The sequence below is a fragment of the Liolophura sinensis genome, chromosome 10 (genome assembly GCF_032854445.1).
Source record: "Liolophura sinensis isolate JHLJ2023 chromosome 10, CUHK_Ljap_v2, whole genome shotgun sequence".
Lineage (NCBI taxonomy): Eukaryota > Metazoa > Mollusca > Polyplacophora > Chitonida > Chitonidae > Liolophura > Liolophura sinensis.
The window spans coordinates 25,195,391-25,214,533 of record NC_088304.1 but is presented as its reverse complement, the minus strand read 5'-3'; the positions used below and the strand labels follow the sequence as shown (position 1 = coordinate 25,214,533).

General features: G+C 37.2%; 1 protein-coding gene across 1 annotated transcript in view; it reads left to right on the top strand.

The window, feature by feature from the left end:
- The window catches only part of LOC135477021 (homeobox protein cut-like 1), a 96,324-nt gene that overhangs the window by 38,071 nt on the left and 39,110 nt on the right, over nucleotides 1-19,143 (top strand). Inside the window, exon 4 of the mRNA XM_064757169.1 lies at nucleotides 983-1,120. Coding sequence (XP_064613239.1) covers nucleotides 983-1,120 — 138 coding nt within the window. The remainder of the gene's footprint in view (nucleotides 1-982; nucleotides 1,121-19,143) is intronic.

Sequence of the window (19,143 nt, the reverse complement as noted above, 5' to 3'; positions counted from 1 at the left end):
CTGTATAGTGTGTGTGTGTGTGTATATATATACATATATATATATACACACACACACTCACACAAACACGTGTGCTTCAATGGTGTGCTGTAAAGGTAATCAAAGATTAAATAAAACTTTTTCAAAAAGTTTTAAATGTTGATTGTTTGGAAATTAAATGTATTTACAAAAACATCTAATTCATCATCATTCTGTGTTGAAATGAACCAAAAATGTAAGGTCTTACTAATTATTTCAGTCAATCTTATATCCAGTTTTCGCAGTTGGCACATTATTTTTGGCCTGAGATTGGTCATTTGCCAAAGTTGTTACATGCACTTCTTGGCGTGGCACTCAGTTTTTGTGAACATCTGGGGTTTCTGTTACATGTAATCATCGGTCAATTAACATGACTGAAAGACTCACTAAAAAAAGACAATACGAAAAGAATGATCCTTCCCATTTTTAATTCTTTTGTACTTATATATGAAGGCTGTGTGCTAGAGAGGGTACCTGCATTGGGCCTAGAAATCTTCTGTTGGAGGAGGTAAAAGTGCTGTAAAAGATTGCAAGTCTCTTGAAAAGGAGGAAAGAAACATCTCAAAGCATTAAACAACAAAAAATTATCTGGTGAATGTAGGCCTCACCAGTTTAAATTGTTGAGCAAAAGAAAGATTTTTACAGTGTTGAAGGAGGGTATAGAAGTAAAATTTAAATGTCATGTAATTTTGAGAAATGTTGACTGTGCCAGCAGTTTTTTTCCAGTTGAAGACTTACTTACATGAAGGGAACGGCATCGGAAAAATTTGAAAAACATAAAAATATAGAGATCAGACAAAATGAATACATGGATTTTCAGTTGTTTTTTTATTCCATTTAGATTTTTTACTGTCCACTCGGCCATAAAACACAAAATAAAAGGTATGAGGGATTTTATTTTGAATAAATTGTTTTTGAATTGGGTCCTGTATTTTGACAACTTTGATGTTTTTTTGTTTGACAGACCCAGTCCCATCATTAGAAATCTCTCTGCAGTTCCAAAGGAAGGCGGAGCAGTCTCAAGATATCAAATCAGAAAACGAAGAGTTCAGGGAAGCAGTCGACGACAGCAGCCAGGGATTGGCACAAGCTAACAAACAAGGTGAGACATAAATTTTTTTTTACTGTGCTTAAAACTTCCTGTTTTAAAAAACAACACTAGACCAGATGTGTGTGTATATATATATTGATAAAGAGCAACATTTAAAGTTTTATAAAACACGTTTTTTTTTTTATTTTAGTGATGTAGGATAACCAAGATATCGCAGTTCAAAGTAAGCAAAAACACTCATGTAGGGAAAATCAAACGGGCCTCTCAGTTTTAACCAGTCAAGGGCGAGATATTTCTACCAACCAGGAAGGCATCTGTTCCGCTGTGACTTCACCAGATCCTAGTTCAGCATTTTGCCATGCTAAAGTAGCATTGAATGAGCTTAAAAAGCCATTGTCAAAAAAAAAAAAATGAGCAACTATCTTTCAGTGCCAATACCCAAGAACCTCTCAACAATGCGGTCACTGTGAGTTCAAGTCCAGCTCATGCTGGCTTCCTCTCCGGCCGTAAGTGGGAAGGTCTGTCAGGAACCTGCAGATGGTCGTGGGTTTCCCCCGGGCTCTGCCCGGTTTCCACCCACCATAATGCTGGCCGCCGTCGTATAAGTGAAATATTCTTGAGTACAGCGTAAAACACCAATCAGATAAAATAAATAAATAAATCACACTACAAAGGATTGTCCCGCCTCTTACACTCTTGTCATTTCTCTTAAACTTAGGGATCAGTTTTCCCAGAAACAACATCGTCTTGGGATACCTATTGTGTTAAAGGCACAATCATTTACTTTAAATGTTTGTGAAAAAAAGGATTTTTATCAAGATTCCTGAAAGTGTTCTTGATATTTAATGTTTTCATTAAAGTGAAAAACGTCCAAAAACCAGTAAAACACACCATATTCTGCTGTAATGCCTCAGTGCTTTTGTTCTACTTAAGTGTTTGTGTAAGAACACATACCCCCAAAAATGTACTTTGTGACAGAAAAGGAACAGAAGAAAGGAGTACTTAGCTTTAGACCACTTTAGTTTGTTGTACATGTATGCAGGAACTGGTTTTATGAGTTTTGTCATTGGCCTTGTTGCTTATAGACATAATCAAAAACCTAACTTTAAAGACAGATTCAAATTATTGCATTTGAAGATCAATTAAATGTTTTGGGCTTTTGATATATCTTTTAATATCCTAGATAAATGTCAAATAATCTGTATTGGTCATGATGGATCAACCCATTCAAGCCTGATCCTAGTTGTAATTTTATTTTCCCAGTATAGTTTGAAATTTCTGTTTTATCATACTGATATAGCTATATGTATCGATTACTCTGTTTCATTCTCTTCATTATATTTTACTCCTTATTGCGTTTACTTTTTCAACATGTCTGTCATCGCTCTACTGGTACATTACAAGCTTAGATCTAAATCAGTGAGTCAATCAATCTGTAGCCATGGCAACAGCCCGCCCTATTTGCAGGATCATTACTCTGTGGAGTTTGGACGACTGCCACCGATCTGTCCGGAGGGTGATCGATCCTGCCACTTGTGATCAATATTTAGAATGATTGATCGACAGTGATCAATTCCCTAATTACCAAGGGCTATCGCAAATGCCGTCTTTTTATTGATTACCGGTAAAATCAATCCATCCAAGGAGTTCAATCCTCACCTTACCTCTGCTACATTCCAATTCCAATTTCGTTTTCTCTGGGGAGGGAGAATTATGTTTCCATGTCAGGCCATGCTGATTTGGTTTCGCTACAAGAATCGATACAATTCACATTCTTTCCTCGTTTTCTTTGTGGCCCAGAACACGACAGCCGTAATTCCTGCCTGGAAGGTTTCTGATTGAGCAGACCTATCAGGTGGTTTTTGACAATTTTCCTACGATTTCCGATCAGATGCCGTATTGATGAAAAATCTTAAAGAGGGAGTGGGGAGGGAACTTTATTGAATTTGACGGAAAACACTTGCGTGGGAAATTATCGGATTTATGGCGCAATGTATTGAGATTTATCCATTGATTTTGAGACACTCAGGCAAAGCAGTCCTCCGTGGACTATATAACCTGTAATTTAATCAGACTTCTGGGAAGCTACAGTAAAACTTCCGAACTATATCAGTATTTTCTTTAGTGTGGTGCTTCCCAGAATTCAATAGAACACAAACTAGCCACTTTGGAAAGGAATCAGCAAAAGCTGCATGATAGACAGAGGCCTTTTGAACCGAGCTTAAGCACTGACGTTAAGGACAGCTAATTTGCCGTCACCAATAATCGAATATGGAGACACGATCAAATCTTGTATTGATCATTTTGAGAAGTGTTCAGTACCAGCAGTATAATTTTATAGATCTCTTTTAATTTCATATTGAAATATTGACTTACCCTAATTCCTCAACCTTTCGCATATGAAAGAGCATCTTCCAGTGTGGTTCATGCACATTTTAATTTTAATTGGCCAGTTTCAGGGCTTCACAAAAAGTATAATTTGCCTTCAGAATATGCTTGAATAAACACCTTGCAAACATGAGAAAAGGTTGAAAAATGACAGCAGATTTGCTGATAGCACTTTTCAGAAAAGCTTCCAAGTCTTTCAAGAATGGTCCATATTTGAACTACATTTTGGATTCATAGTAACCTAACCAGGTAGTTGATATCCAGCAGAGCTTGTAGTGGTAAGAACCTTCAAAACAAAAACAATTGTATGGGAAGGTCTGGCAACAACCTGCGGATGTCCGTGGGTTTCCACCGTGCTCTGCGCCGTTTCCTCCCACCATAATGCCGGCCGCTGTCGTTTAAGTGAAATATTCTTGAGTTTGGCGTAAACACCAGTCAAATAAATAAAATAAAAAAAAACAATTGTAGACACATTGTGCATCTGCTGATAGCCGTGAAACGTTGTTCAAGCACAATTACTGTTGATTAAAGCTAAGAGTCATTTATAATCTGGTGTATGTAACCTTATGTTTCTCTAAAACACTCAGAAGTAAAATTTTGGTTCTTAATGTCACAGTGTGTTTAAAAGTCTGGAAAGTTGGTAAATCATAAACTGCAAGATTTACCGTAAAAGTTAGTCTTAGAAAGTTGTTTTGAGCAAGCTTTTTTGTCAAAAACAGTGGCTGCACATTCTGTTATTTTTGTATAAAAAAATAGCTCAGTAGTATTTGTAAATCTTCTTACGCAAAGTGAAACAAAAAAAAGCTTTGGTAGAAACTGTTTGTTTGACTCCATGCATGTATCTGTAATTTAGACAGTAAATTTACCATACCTGTAATTATATGCTTGATTGTCTGTGGCAAATGGTCTGTTGTCTTGGTAAACTTTAAAGTTTGAATTAGCCTGCTCTATTTGTAGCACCTGTTCAACATTTAATGTCAGCTAAACGAAAGTTCTACCCGGTTTCTGCTAATTAGCAAGTTGATCTAAGAAAAACAGGTAAACAGGCTTCAAGGTTTGTTGTATTGAGTTTGAAAACAGCAAATGAAATGTGCTAACATTAAACATTATGTGGAGATAGTTTTAACAAAAGCGAGAGACCAGTGTGGCTGGCAGAGTTTTTTTGTCTGCACCCTGTTATAGACAAAGGTACATATAACTGAATTCTACTAAATTAAATGGTTTTCTCACAAGAAAGACGAGTCAGATTCCAAGAAGGCATTGAAAGATTGTTTGACTTTAAAGAGCCTATACCAGCCATATTTGGCAGAACAAAATGGGGGTGTTGCATATCCAAATGAAATTTTGCTGTTATTTAGGGTAGCTCAAATAATTACCTATGATACAATATCAGCCTCATCTGATCACACGTTAGCATTTAAAATTGGCTCCTAAATTTATAAAGCAGTTTGCAACTTTTTCAAACTTTAGAATCATTTTCTAAATTTGTGATCCAGAGTATGGGTTACACAACCCTATAAACTTGAGTAAGAAACAAACTCGCAAACACTATTTGGATCTTATCAGTTGTGACCCTAAGTGTGGAAATGAAGATGTCAATTTATACCCTTAAAACAAAAGTGATTGAAATTTTAAAACATGTCTGTGGACATGAAAATATTTTTCTGTTCCTGTCCACATTTGCCACGTGGCTGCTTGCAAAAAGGCGAGGAGAAAAAGGTTTGCGGTACAGGAAAAGATTGGATTTGTTTTGTCAGTTAGTTTCAAATTCTGGTCAGCTTTATAATGATCATGCATTATTCAGGCCCATAGTCCAGTCAGCGTGTGGTCTGGTCGGGCTGTAACAGGTAGTCGTGTCATGGAATCTCATCCCAGGTAGAAATCGTTAACGAGCTCAGGTAAAAACCACGGGTGATCAGAAATTGACGCCCATTGTAGAACTTCTGCTTAGGCAGGTACGGCATGCCCTTACAAAGGTTAAATGTTTATTAAAGGCAAGGGCATTAAAGACGCGTCGCTCACTGTAGAGAGGCTCTGCATGACGTTTTCCATGAAATATTTAAACCTCACCAGCAACATGTGTTTTGTACGCTTGTAATATATCTGTGAAAATTCTTAGGTCTTTTTATTGCTGGAAAGCAGAGAGAAATGCTTTATTCAACTTGATAATAAACGCATTTATCATTATGATGCCTTGAGTATTGAAAATATTGAAACTGGTTGGTTCATTTGGCTGTCATCTTTTTTCACAACTACCTGTTTCTGGTGGATATTCTCATTTGTTAGTCCAGTTCACCTGTATGCTCAATACAGGTCAAATTCAGGTGTTTTCGTAAGAACTACCTGTGTTAGGTTATCTGGGAATATACAGACACCTATCATTAGGTGTAACAAGAGTTACGCTCCCTCTTAACACGTCCTGCTATGATAGTACATCAGTAAGGTCCATCAGGATTAGGTAATGCAATATCACTGTATAGCCCTCATTTTATTTTGCCTACATATTTACATTAAGGTTTCCACCTTCTTGAATTGATTACCAGCAAAATCTGACAAGAGCTACATGTGTATTAGATGTTAAAGAAAGTAGAAGGCACTTACCAGAATATATGTATATGAAATGTTATGAATATGTTTTTTATGCATTACATGTACTTATTAATATTGTACCCCCAACTGTACTGTGGAAAGAGTCACATTGAAAATGCCTACAGTAGTAATTGAAACTTTAAATTCAGAATTCGCTTGACAATTCAGTAAAGGTGATAGCTAAAAGTCCACTCTGCCAGTCTTTAACTACAACCCTGTTATGGGGATTTTTTTGTTTGTTTGTTTGTTTGGTTTTGGTTTGTTTTCTTCTCTTTACGCTTTTTTTCTGTCCGTCATTTTGTGCATGGGTTGCCCAGCCAACAGATTTGACATTTTTTCATGTACTTACATAACTGTGGCTTGAGAGTAAACAAACTGACTGCACTTTGTTGACTGACTTCTGCTTTCTGCCCAGATTCACCTTAGCTTTGCATTATCCCAGTGGAAGGCCACATCATTTCAAATTTTTGTTTTACAGGCAAAATTTTTGTCTTTTTTTTTTTATGGGTATAAAAATTAAAAAAGTGGAAAATCATCTGATTTGTATGAAAATTGAACCATTCCAGCAATTGTTTCTGTTAAATACTTATTCACTTGATCGGAAAGCCTTACAATTAAGATAAGACACAATAAAAAGATGAAATTTTCAATTTTATTTTTTTTTTCAATTTTCTCTGTGTCAGCTCACCTGGGGAAAAAAGCAAAATGAAGTTGGTCTCTCCTCGCAGCATTAGCAAACTTTATCAACTGGCCATTTTGTACCTACAGTACACCTCTACATGAATATATCCAGAAATCACTTAACCATTATTTTGGCTTTTCCATTAACTATAAAAGCGTTTCTTACTGCAGTTTTGTTAGAATAAGGGAAAAAGGTTTTCAAAAAAACATTACGTTTTAAAACATTTATATATTTTTAAATTTTATTCATGTTTTTATTTATAGTTGTTTAATTACAAAGCATTTCACAGTAAAATGTGTTTTATAGACAATGGATAACCTGCAGATGTGCTTTCCATGTCCTACAAAATCTTTAAGTAATTTTTCCCCTGGACTTGTTCATGTAGGTAGCAGCCTGAAACTGATTTTGTGTGCGGTGGACAGTCTTACTTTTATGTTTAAAAAAAAAATTATGTTTCTGCTCACTTTTCACGTTTTTTTTTGTCATGCTCTTGCAAACTGTTCTGTTGTGAAAAAAAAAAATAGTACGATTTCCCAAAGAGAAAGATCTTTGATGAAAAATGGACGACGACCAAAACTTCTTACATGTAGAGATTTGCAGATGTCTTGTAAACTGAGGATATTGAACAAAAGTGTTATCCAATTCTTACAGGTACAGGTGTCATCTCAGAATGCATAGATGTGCCTTCAGTGCTCAATGTTCCACACAGTTTATATTCACTTCCTACCTTGGTAGTGTAGGCGAAGGACAGTTTTGCAGATGTCTCACTAATGCAATAATACAAATAGTTGAACCTGTTACACGGAAAGCCTAACTCGATTATTACAGTGATAGTTTTGTTTTATAAAATGCGGAAAAGGATCAGGAAGGGTGAGAATGTGGTGCTGTATTTAACGATGGCCTTGTTTGACACTGACGCATTTTTTTTTTCAAGTCATGCAGTCGGCAATGGAGGTGGGTTTTTTTTCTTTCATCGGCAATTCTGCGATTAAGTGTGCAGATGTTGTTAGATGCCGATATCAGATCACCCATTTCCGTGGAGATCAATGTGAACACGGGTATGAAAAAGCTGTGTCAATGCACGCAACTTATTCCAGTCAATCGGTTTTTAATTGCCATGGAGGCAATGCTATCATGCATTCACGCTGTTTTGTTATACATCACTGTATTAACCTCTGCCATCACCATGATTGTTCCCGAGGTTTATTGCTCTGTGACGAGCGTTTAAATCAGTTGTGAAGCTCTGTTCTTGGTTTTTGGGTAGAAAAGGGGAAAAATCATCAAGGTGAGTTTATATTGGGGTAAGGGGCTTGACAATCAGAATGTTCTGCAGCAGACGTTTGGACACTCTGTACCAAATTGTTTGTAATCCAGTTTGGACAGTCAGTGTGAAAAAATTGCCCAATACGGACGCCCCTTTTTTCTTCATTCAATTAACTGCTAAAAAAGCCTGAAATATAAGAAAATGGGAAAAGGAGCAAAATGTTTAGTTTTCAATTTACACCTGCGTGCCCATCAGAATCATTTATTAATTATCAGTAAGTGTCACGTAGGCTCTGCAAGTTCAAATCTCAGTTCTGCCAGTTTTGTTTTTTGTTTGTCAGAAAGCAGGGTGCCAGTATTTGCCATATTTGAAGTTAAACTCTAATCCAACAAATGAAAATCCAATCTAAAGAAAAATTAGACTTTTGATTTGAGAAATTCGTGTATGCATCCTTCTTTAATCGGAGGGGATAAATCAAAGCAACGAGAGTTTGAATATACACGTAGGTATCTAACATGTACATGTCCAACAGTTGATCAGTATTCACGTTCATAATCATCCTTGTGTTGGGAGATTAATTCCAATCAAATAAACGAAATTACACTTCTCATTTTTACTCTTTGCACAGCTGGATTGGATGAATTCCACCAGTGGGAGATTTCTAGTATATACACGTACATGTGCCATGTGCAGAAAGGTTGATCAGCATTCAGTCTCTCAATAATCCAAATATGTATGATATGGATCAGTATAAATTCAGAGATATTGATCCTTGGAAATAAAGCTGAAATAGACAGTACGCTGATCGCCTGTCATAATAGTGGTTGGGTTCGTATGCCCATAGGGCCCGTGGTTGTGGTAAGTAGAAAGAGAGAGGCACATCTGTCGCTATCAATACTCAGTATTGAATTGTTCCTGATACATTCACATATTGATTGATTATTAATCTGTGATGTATGGCCGCGCCGTACTTAGTCCCCCATAGGGACAGGTCATAAGATGCGATGACTTGTATGCGGTTGAAAATCGACTGCAAATGATGTCATTTGGGAACCCATCGCAGACTGGTCGCCACGGTTACGGGACATGTTGCAAGAAAGGTACAGTCTGCTTGTCACTGAAGCAGCTACACATGCCAGATTGCAAAAACTGTGGCATGGCATGGCATGCAGTTCTGACACAGCTGAAATGTGGATAGCAAATTTTTTGCAATTAAAATCGTAGTGTTTGTAGGGAAAGAATTGTTTGTCATAGAGGTAGAAAAAATTTATATACATAGATATGAATTACATGTCTTGTACAGTATAGAACATCAAGATACTCAACATTTTAATATAATTCATAGGAAATCGAACTCTTCCTGTCTACATTTATGTAAACGTTTCTCAGTAATAACCTCAGGCTACCCTTAATACAACAACAACTTGATTTCAGAATTTTGTGTTAGTGATGGAGAAATTGGAATATACTTATATTTCATTTTTCTGCAGATGTTGCAAAATTAATGTCCCATAACAAAGCATTGTAAGGTGAAAATCAGTGAAGAATGTTGGAATATGACCCTAGCACTTGTTACCTGAATAACGGTACCTTGTCCATTGCACTCCCCCCCAAAAAACGTGACTGAAACATCTTTATTGTGTTTACATTTATCGCATTTAGCTGAATATGTATGATAAAAAACTGATAATGTTGTGGAACTTAACAACACTGAAATTATGAATGGCGACGCTACGGGCTGTCAGGCATGTTCATGTTCTATAAAATTTATATTATGTTAATATAGAAATTATCGTAAGAATGCTGAACAGTCTCAGCGTGTTAGTCTACTGTAGTACCAGTATATACACGTGTTTTAAATATTACATCTGTATGCCATTACAACATATGCCACAGTCTAAACTGCTATACGTATTTGACGGAAACATAAGCAATTAGCGGAAATTGTCAGCGGATATGCGAGTCTCTTCCAGCTAAGGTGAGCTGTAGAAGGAGTCAGAAGTACACTCGACTGATTGTCCTTTGTTAGGCATGGCCTTAGACAAGCATCCCTTACCGATCGCCTATGATCAACCAGGCCATATTGATCGGCTACGATTATTACTGAGCGGAAGGCCCTTATCGCAGCTATCGGGGGCCTAGGCCGAAACCATTTCTCTAAAATCAATAATGCAAGGGTCGAGGCGACAGATGTGCCCCTATGGAAATTTTTACCAATTATTCTGTGAAATCAATATCGTGTCGAGTTTGAGGTAAAGTTTTCTGGCCCCCCCAGGGGGACGACGAGACCTGGCAGACTGCGAGGAGATGACCCCCTCCCCACCTCCGGCATACGGGCTGGATTACACCCAGTGTATGCCTGTATATGTTGTATAGATTTATCGCTCCAGCCTTTAATCGATCCGGGTAGAGGAAATGAAAATTAGCTAATTCAGTCGGATGCCACTGGCATTAGTTTATTCCCAGCCTGACCCAATTATTGGTCATGATTACTCTATAACTATTCTTTCCGGTTGTGAAGCTGTGGTGCATATGCTGATATAGAATTCACATCAGTCTGCATAAGCGCCGTGCTACAATTTACTGCCTTAACGTGTACATGTAGATATGTAGATATACCGATGACCTATAAGCCAGTCCTGCACAATTACCCTGGAGTGAAGGTGTAAGAGTTATCTCACCATGTCTTTGCGACCTCTTCCTGGCTGTGAGGTAAAAAGGTTTGTCTGAAATGTAACCTGTTGATTAAAGGTGAAATTATTTAATGGCTCATAATGCTTAATAGGTATTAAAAAAATTAATAAGAACCATTTACACGACGTATATGCAATCACTACATTACACTATTGCTTTCTAATTAGCATTTAAGAATTATTTGCCTGGAGAAAAATTCTATGGCATTTTTTATGTGATCAGATTGTGACGGTCTTGATTTGGCTTTGTTTGTTTTTTCCTGGTCGCTGTTAGTCAAGATACACCCGTGTACGTATAGGCGAAAGAAACTGGGCTAAAGAAGAGCTAGATTAAAGAGTTTGTGGTTGGGTGATCAATAGTTGTGAATTGTTTGGTCCCTAACTTTCTGGGAAGTCAGTAGGATAAGGACGACATGGTCAGAGGAGTTCATATCTCTGTAGGTTTGGCTTACAGGGAATTTTCGAAGATTATCGAGCGAGTTCGAGGAATTCGCAGATTAATGGCCAGGCATTATGGGAAATCAGTAATCCCGAGACGCGATGCCGAAGGCTAGTTGAGATGACTCGGTTATTGATTGGCTGATCTGGGTATTGGCGAGGAAGCAGACATCCAATCAGTCAGAAGAATCAATCCTTCAGCGTAAATGTGACAGCTGGTCTGAACTGGGGGAATTATATCCCTGCCCCCACAAACCTCCGACAGCAGCTTCCCTTGTGTAAAAAAAAAAAAAAAAAAAATGCTTTTTTGTGCAGTGAGGCAGTGAATAGCCATTGAATAGCTATTTAGGAATTAAGGACGGCAGTGGAAATCAATAGAGAGGCCAGTATAGGCTTTATCTCTGAAACTGTGAAATATCGGCTGTGTTTTGTTGATCAATTATGAATGAGTTGCCTTAGGGAGATGAAGGACGGATGGTCGGGAGAATGGAGAAGGGTGAAAATGGAACAAAGCTGCTGGGAAAGCTTTGCTGACCAGACTGTATTAAAGATGTAATGGAAGCTTGAAGAAGTGTGAACTTGAAGAAGGTTGGGTAGGCCTACACATATAATTAATAAACTTCACGGAGATGTGACCTCCATCTTGGGATTAAACCTACATGTGTGTAGTTCTTAGCATCTTTACAGGGTTTTAGTAGAAATATTTTGATGACATTTTTTTCCTGTAGGTACCGATAAGGGTATCTGTATGAACTTATTCGCTTTAAGATTTTATGCCCCCTAAAAAAGCGCATGCTGTATAAAACATAAACACATTGTAAGTAGTAAAAATACATTGTTTGTGAAGACATCAAGCTGGATGTTGTTTAGCCGTAGGTGATGGATCCATAACTTACAGGGTCAATCCCAAGTCTCAGTGGCTACATGGACTGTGGTTAAAGACTAGCCTTAGGTGATGGATCCATAACTTACAGGATCAATCCCAAGTCTCAATGGCTGCATGGACTGTGGCTAAAGACTAGCCGTAGGTGATGGATCCATAACTTGCAGGAACAATCCCAAGTCTCAGTGGCTGCATGGACTGTGGCTAAAGACTAGCCGTAGGTGATGGATCCATAACTTGCAGGATCAATCCCAAGTCTCAGTGGCTGCATGGACTGTGGCTAAAGACTGGCCGTAGGTGATGGATCCATAAACTTACAGGATCAATCCCAAGTCTCAGCGGCTGCATGGACTGTGGCTAAAGACTAGTCATAGGTGATGGATCCATAACTTACAGGATCAATCCCAAGTCTCAGTGGCTGCATGGACTGTGGCTAAAGACTAGTCGTAGGTGATAGATCCATAACTTACAGGATCAATCCCAAGTCTCAGTGGCTGCATGGACTGTGGCTAAAGACTAGCCGTAGGTGATGGATCCATAACTTACAGGATCAATCCCAAGTCTCAGTGGCTGCATGGACTGTGGCTAAAGACTAGCCGTAGGTGATGGATCCATAATTTACAGGATCAATCCCAAGTCTCAGTGGCTGCATGGACTGTGGCTAAAGACTAGTCGTAGGTGATAGATCCATAACTTACAGGATCAATCCCAAGTCTCAGTGGCTGCATGGACTGTGGTTAAAGACTAGCCGTAGCTGATGGATCCATAACTTACAGGATCAATCCCAAGTCTCAGTGGCTGCATGGACTATGGCTAAAGACTAGCAATAGGTGATGGATCCATAACTTACAGGATCAATCCCAAGTCTCAGTGGCTGCATGGACTGTGGTTAAAGACTAGCCGTAGGTGATGGATCCATAACTTACAGGATCAATCCCAAGTCTCAGTGGCTGCATGGACTGTCACTTTAAGAAAAGTTAAGAAAGTTTGTTATAGGGGCCTGTGGATGTACAGTGATCGACCCTGATTTCTCCCACTGATAAAAATGTTTGCTTAAAATATTGTTGGATATAACTGCCATAGAACTTTGCCCAAAAAGTCTATGTATAGAGGTGAATAAATCTCATAAAATATTACTTTTGGTTCCGAAACCTACACCACAAACAAACCTCCAAACACCTTTCTAAGATCTTTAAAAATCTCTCAGAATCAAGCAAAATAAAAAAGTTAGTCATGGACAAAATTTTAGATTTATGACATCAAATTGACTAGGACGGAAAGAAATTTACCTGTGTATTGACAGGCAAAAAACGTTATTCAAGTTATCATAGAAAACTAACCCAAGAATGTTGAGAATATTGACACATGAATTCAAACACAGATCAACAAATCTTTTAAATGGGTATAAAAATGAGGTGAGACAGCAGAGAAGAAGCAATGTGCCCTAGTTTGGGCTGTAAAAGTAAAGTTGAATAGACCTCAAATGTTCTTTGTCTGCTTGCCATATTGTACGTGGGTCCATCATTGAGACCAAGACATCAGTGACCCTTGAGCTATATTGGCACCCAGTGTGAAGTGGGAACAACGAATAGGATACTGTATATAGATTTTCATTTACCGTAGCAGAAAATCACGAGCAGCCTTTGTAGCTAGGACAAGAGGCCAATGTGGCAGTGCTAGAATGTGTCCAGTTTTATCACATCAGAGCGATTTCAATTTGTGAATGAAATGATAGTACGGTGAAGAGGCCCATATCTGGATCCCTTTTAAATCTGGAAAGCATTAGGGCTCCCAAACTGTTGGGCACCCAAACTAATCAAGCTATATTAAAACTAACAAGAAAACTGAACAAAAATATGATGGTTTATCGGTAAAAAGTTTAGTTTTTTCATACAAATTTCTTTCGTTCACGCACTCTGAGAAAGCCTGATTTTGAGTTACCTTTTCTAAAAAAAATTGCAGGCACAGTGACGATGTCACCTTTAAAGTTTAGGATCAGAATCTTCAACTTCCTTTCTGTATATGGCCCTGACAGATCATCTGTTAGTTTCTGGCGGAAAGTGACGTCGGCTCAAATGCCTAATATACTCACATTTTTTCCATTAAATATGATAATCATAATATGTGAAGAGAAACATAAATTTTAGAGTGGGGGAAGGCTATTTTTTCTGTTGTTGTAGCTATAACCATTATAACCATTCTCCCCTCCCCCTGAAAAAAAAAAAAAAAAAAAAAGCTTGACTTGGTGTTGAAGGATGTAGGGCCGCTACATATCATTAACAGTAAGCTAATGACATTGAAAACTAAGGAACAGAGAAAAGATAACTTCTAGAAAAGACGAAGGGTTTCATGCACCATATGTGTACCATATTCTTGTAACCGTTAATCTCATGACAAAGAATATTTACAATGTCCAGATTAGTTTTGGACAGGAAAGAATGTCACAAGTTGCAAATCATTATCAAAACAGCTATATTTAGATTTGTCTTTAAAAGCTATGTTGTATTCAGAGTAATTCGTTGAGTTAAAGGACAAGACAGCACCTTCATAAAACATATTTCAACCGAAAGCAGGATTCTCAAGTTTTTTAAGAAGTATCGTCTTTATTATTTTAATGAGATTTCACCGAATAACATGTAGAACTAAATGTCGGAATTGCACAAATGGCTGGTGTGAGTCAAGGCAGTCACAGAATAACATGTAGAACTAAATGTCAGAATTGTACAAATGGCTGGTGTGAGTCAAGGCAGTCACCGAATAACATGTAGAACTAAATGTCAGAATTGCACAAATGGCTGGTGTGAGTCAAGGCAGTCACCGAATAACATGTAGAACTAAATGTCAGAATTGTACAAATGGCTGGTGTGAGTCAAGGCAGTCACCGAATAACATGTAGAACTAAATGTCAGAATTGTACAAATGGCTGGTGTGAGTCAAGGCAGTCACCGAATAACATGTAGAACTAAATGTCAGAATTGCACAAATGGCTGGTGTGAGTCAAGGCAGTCATCTTGAGAATTTTACCCAATCAAAACACGTTGCTATAAGATTGCGTGGCCTAAGCTGTGACGTAGCCTTTACCCATTAACTCTATGAAGTGACATATGATAAGACACTACTACTGCATTAGACATCGTTTTGAGATCATTTACAACGGTTTAGATACATATAGCCGAGGGGCCATTTCACACAGATTACATTCATTTTAGCGTTTGGTCGGCAATTTCTAAATAGAAATATTAGAGTGGGTGAAAAATTCATCAGGGTTGCCAAAGGTTTATGGGAATGAGGAGATGGCTTCTCACTCGACAATGCTTAAAATTAATTAATTTTTATGATATAAATTTGTTTCTCTCTAAGTTTGTTAGAATTGAAGAATTTAAATTTTGCTCCTTTATCTTTCTTGGATGCAGGGAATGATATTTTTTTTTGTTTTATTTTATGGATACTGTAAAATTATTGAAATTACGTGTTTAAGCTAAGGTGTTTTCTCTGAAGTCCGCAATAACTAGGTCAGCACTGCTCTCATCTTAGAAGCCACCACCACAAAACTGAAGCATAAAATCCAGCGACAGTTGAATGCCTAGATCAGCCTCTGTCGTAGTTGTAGTTGTACAACAATACTATTTTAATTTTGTAAACATTTAACAGGGGTCAAAATCACCAGTTCAAAGTCCGCTGGAGGCTTGCACCTGAACCAGGAATTCCCCTGGCCCTTGTATCTACAGGCTAGCTAAACTGTAAATGATATAGCAGGCTTACTGTATCAACAGTTCAAGCAGTGGAAGAAATATCCTTCCAGTATGTCCAATTTCCGAGAAAGCTGTCTATCATTTGGACCTTCATTGCCAAAAGTCCGCAACTTTTATCTGCCCTAAGCTATACTGCTTTGACTATAATACGGAGAACAACTTCAACGTTAAGAGAGGTAAAATAAACGTGACATCACCTTGCTGTTGATAATGGAGACGCACTGAAGTTGTGTAAAGACAAAGTTTCACTAAACTTCTTCTGGATTGAAACAAAAAATTAGTAAATAAAATATATTTAATGCCAGTTTAAGATACTAGGAATAGTAGTCTTTCAGTGGACATAAACATTTGTCAGGTGCTGTCTTTCACTTGACGTAAGAATGGGACAATCTGTATATTATATACGAATTACTCCTGTTGACTAAACTCAGTTGACAGTTCACTCGTTTTTATTTTGTTGAATTTTACAAGTTGGAATGACAAATCACCTCATGCGAACAGGTTTCATGTAATGTACGGTGTGCGTGGGAGTGTGATGAGAAAAATATATATCCATAAATTTGAACCATCGACACTTCAACAGGTTGGCATCTAATTCATGCAATGGAAGACTGCAGCTATCATTTACAGCTGTGCCTTCAATTGTTATCAAAATAATTTTATTGTGTTTTCCTAATTTTTTTCCATCCCAGGGTCCACAAAGTGTAGTTATTAGCGGTTTCCATGACAACTATATTCCACCCATTTCTGTGGTAAAATATTTAAAGGTTTGCTTTAGGGCTTCTGGTTTTTCAATAATTCCTACAAATGCCCTGTTTTCAATCAATATCTCCTGGTGCATTTTTTTTCATCGTCTGAAATTCTGCTCAGTCCATTCCCAATAACCAATTTTCTGCACAAGCTGAATAATTGATTTGCTGATCAACCCAAATGGAGAAAATCTTTTTGTTTCATGTAGAAAAAAAACGGAAACATTGAGAAACGACTAAGATAGCCTTATTTGTTTAATGTGTTCCAGAGCCATATTATCAAACAAACACAGCAAAATGTTGTGCATGGCTAACCGCTCGAATGTGAGATGAAAACTGATGAGTTAGAAGAATTACAAAATGCTGTCTCCGATTAGCCAAAGTGGTTGTCTCCCTTGAAGTTAATATTCAACTTGTAATGTTGTAGAATTTAAATAAGATACAGTTATAACGCCAACATGTATATGTAGCAAAGACAAAAATATTAGGTATTAAGAAGTCAGTACTTTCCGATAATGAATGTACTTGCTAGTTATGAACTGTTGTCAATAGATAAATATTCCATCTGCCTATATTTGTTTCTACACAGTATACCTAGCTGCTACATTTTTATGCTGGACTGCCTGGATAAGACAAACTTCAAAAGAGAAGAAATCATAAGAAAGGTACCACAATCAGATGGAAGAGCATCAAAACTTGCAAATATAGTTTTCGGGTTTATTTTTTTTTTGGTTTTGTCAGGAGAAAAGGGTATTTGAAATATTTTTGTATAATGGGTATCTGAAAGCACCTTTTGTTGTTTATCAGTGTTGCATAATAATGCTTAAATAAGGATGTGGTGCCTGTTTAATAAAATTATTTGAATGTAAATTTTTTGTTAATACACAAATATATACATTTAATCCGAAGTATGATAATATTTAAGAATGTATTTAAAATATAAATATTACCAAATCCAGTTTGAACACATTTGTGAGTGTAGCTGAAAAGATTAAACTCTAGCGCAAGTGCATATATTAAACATGTGTTACATCCTTATTTATAACATTATTACACAAAGACTATATATACCAAAATACGTCCCAAACACCCACCATCCAAAAAATATATTCAAATGTCTTTTTCCCGAAAAAAATATGAAAAACCACATTTATGACTAACTTTTTGCACTCTTTCATCTGAATTTATGTTTTCTTAACCTTTAACATAAGTAATAATCAATCAGTGGCACTAAGATTCGTGCAAAGTCTTTTATGGTAACCTCTACTTGTAAATTCCCATGGGTCTCGAAAGATTTGCGTGAAAGTCAAGAAGCACTGATACTTAGGGATTTACTGGGGTATCCACGCTTAAATTTTCTCAGTTAGTTTAATTTCACATGAGTTTGTTTCCTACGTTAAAAACAACAATAAGCATATATGTACATATATGTAATATGTCTTTTGTAGTCTTAATGTACTCAAAATTCTCATTATTGTTTGTAAAAATTTGAAATGCATTCGGATCTTTTGTTATTCATTCTACCATGACATTTATATCTTTAAGAACTGTTGATAGGAACAAAGAGAATTTCTGCGAAGCTGCCAAGAACTCCCACTTTTTTGCAACAAATTCATGCTTGTAATGACTGATCTTATCAGCCGGGTTAGAAAGTCGTCATACTTGAGCAAACAAGAATTTGAGCACCTCATCTAACAAAGATTAATGTCTAAAACTCGTTTTGCCCTTAATAACGCTAAAAATTCATCACGACAGACAGATTTATCATGTTTTCATAATTGTTCAAATTACTGAATAATATTTTTTATTATGAAGATTGGTTTGTTTTGTGGCCATTAGTTTTGTAGATGGGGGAAAAAAGAAGAGAGTAGGTGGGGTTGCATTCTTCAGCCAAGGGGAAGTAACTGCACAATGTTATGATGTCTTACAGATTTCACTCCCTTGTCATTGTTACCATTGAAACCCTGAATATGGTTGAAGCTGCATGTTTCCCAATGACATGAGAGATAGTTTATTTATCTGAGTGAAACAGCGTTCCATTGAAAAACTTGAAGCTTGTGCAGCAGTTGTCAAAACAATTGGTCCATCCATATTCGTCAGACCATAATTAACACTGAAAAATAATTACAAGAGTTTCTACTTTGAACTCTATTATAGCTAAAGGTAAGTAAAGTCCATCTGCATGATGTGGCCTCTCAAAGAATGTTCGGCAAATATTATTTACTACAACATGAACGTCTGAAAAATGTTTTGCGAAAAAGTTATTTAGAGTTGATATACGGTGGAGAAAATTGAAGAGCTGAACGCTTGTCAACTTTGGAACTTGCTGAACAGATGGTCGTGGGTTTCCCCCGGGGCTCTGCCAGGTTTCTTCCCCCCATAATGCTGGCCACTGTTGTATATGTGAAATATTTTTGAGTGTGACGCCAAACTCCAATCAAATGAATCAATAATTATTATAATGAGGCATGTTTTCATTAGCTTACATGCTCAGAAGTACATCTGTAATGCAGGATTTATTCGGTGCAGGGGAGAGGAAAAGTGAAGGTGGTGGATAGGGACATTCCCCATCTGAAAGCGTGCTTGTCATTTCTTACTGAGTACTGGCAGACATTTGCTGACGGAGAGCAGGTTCC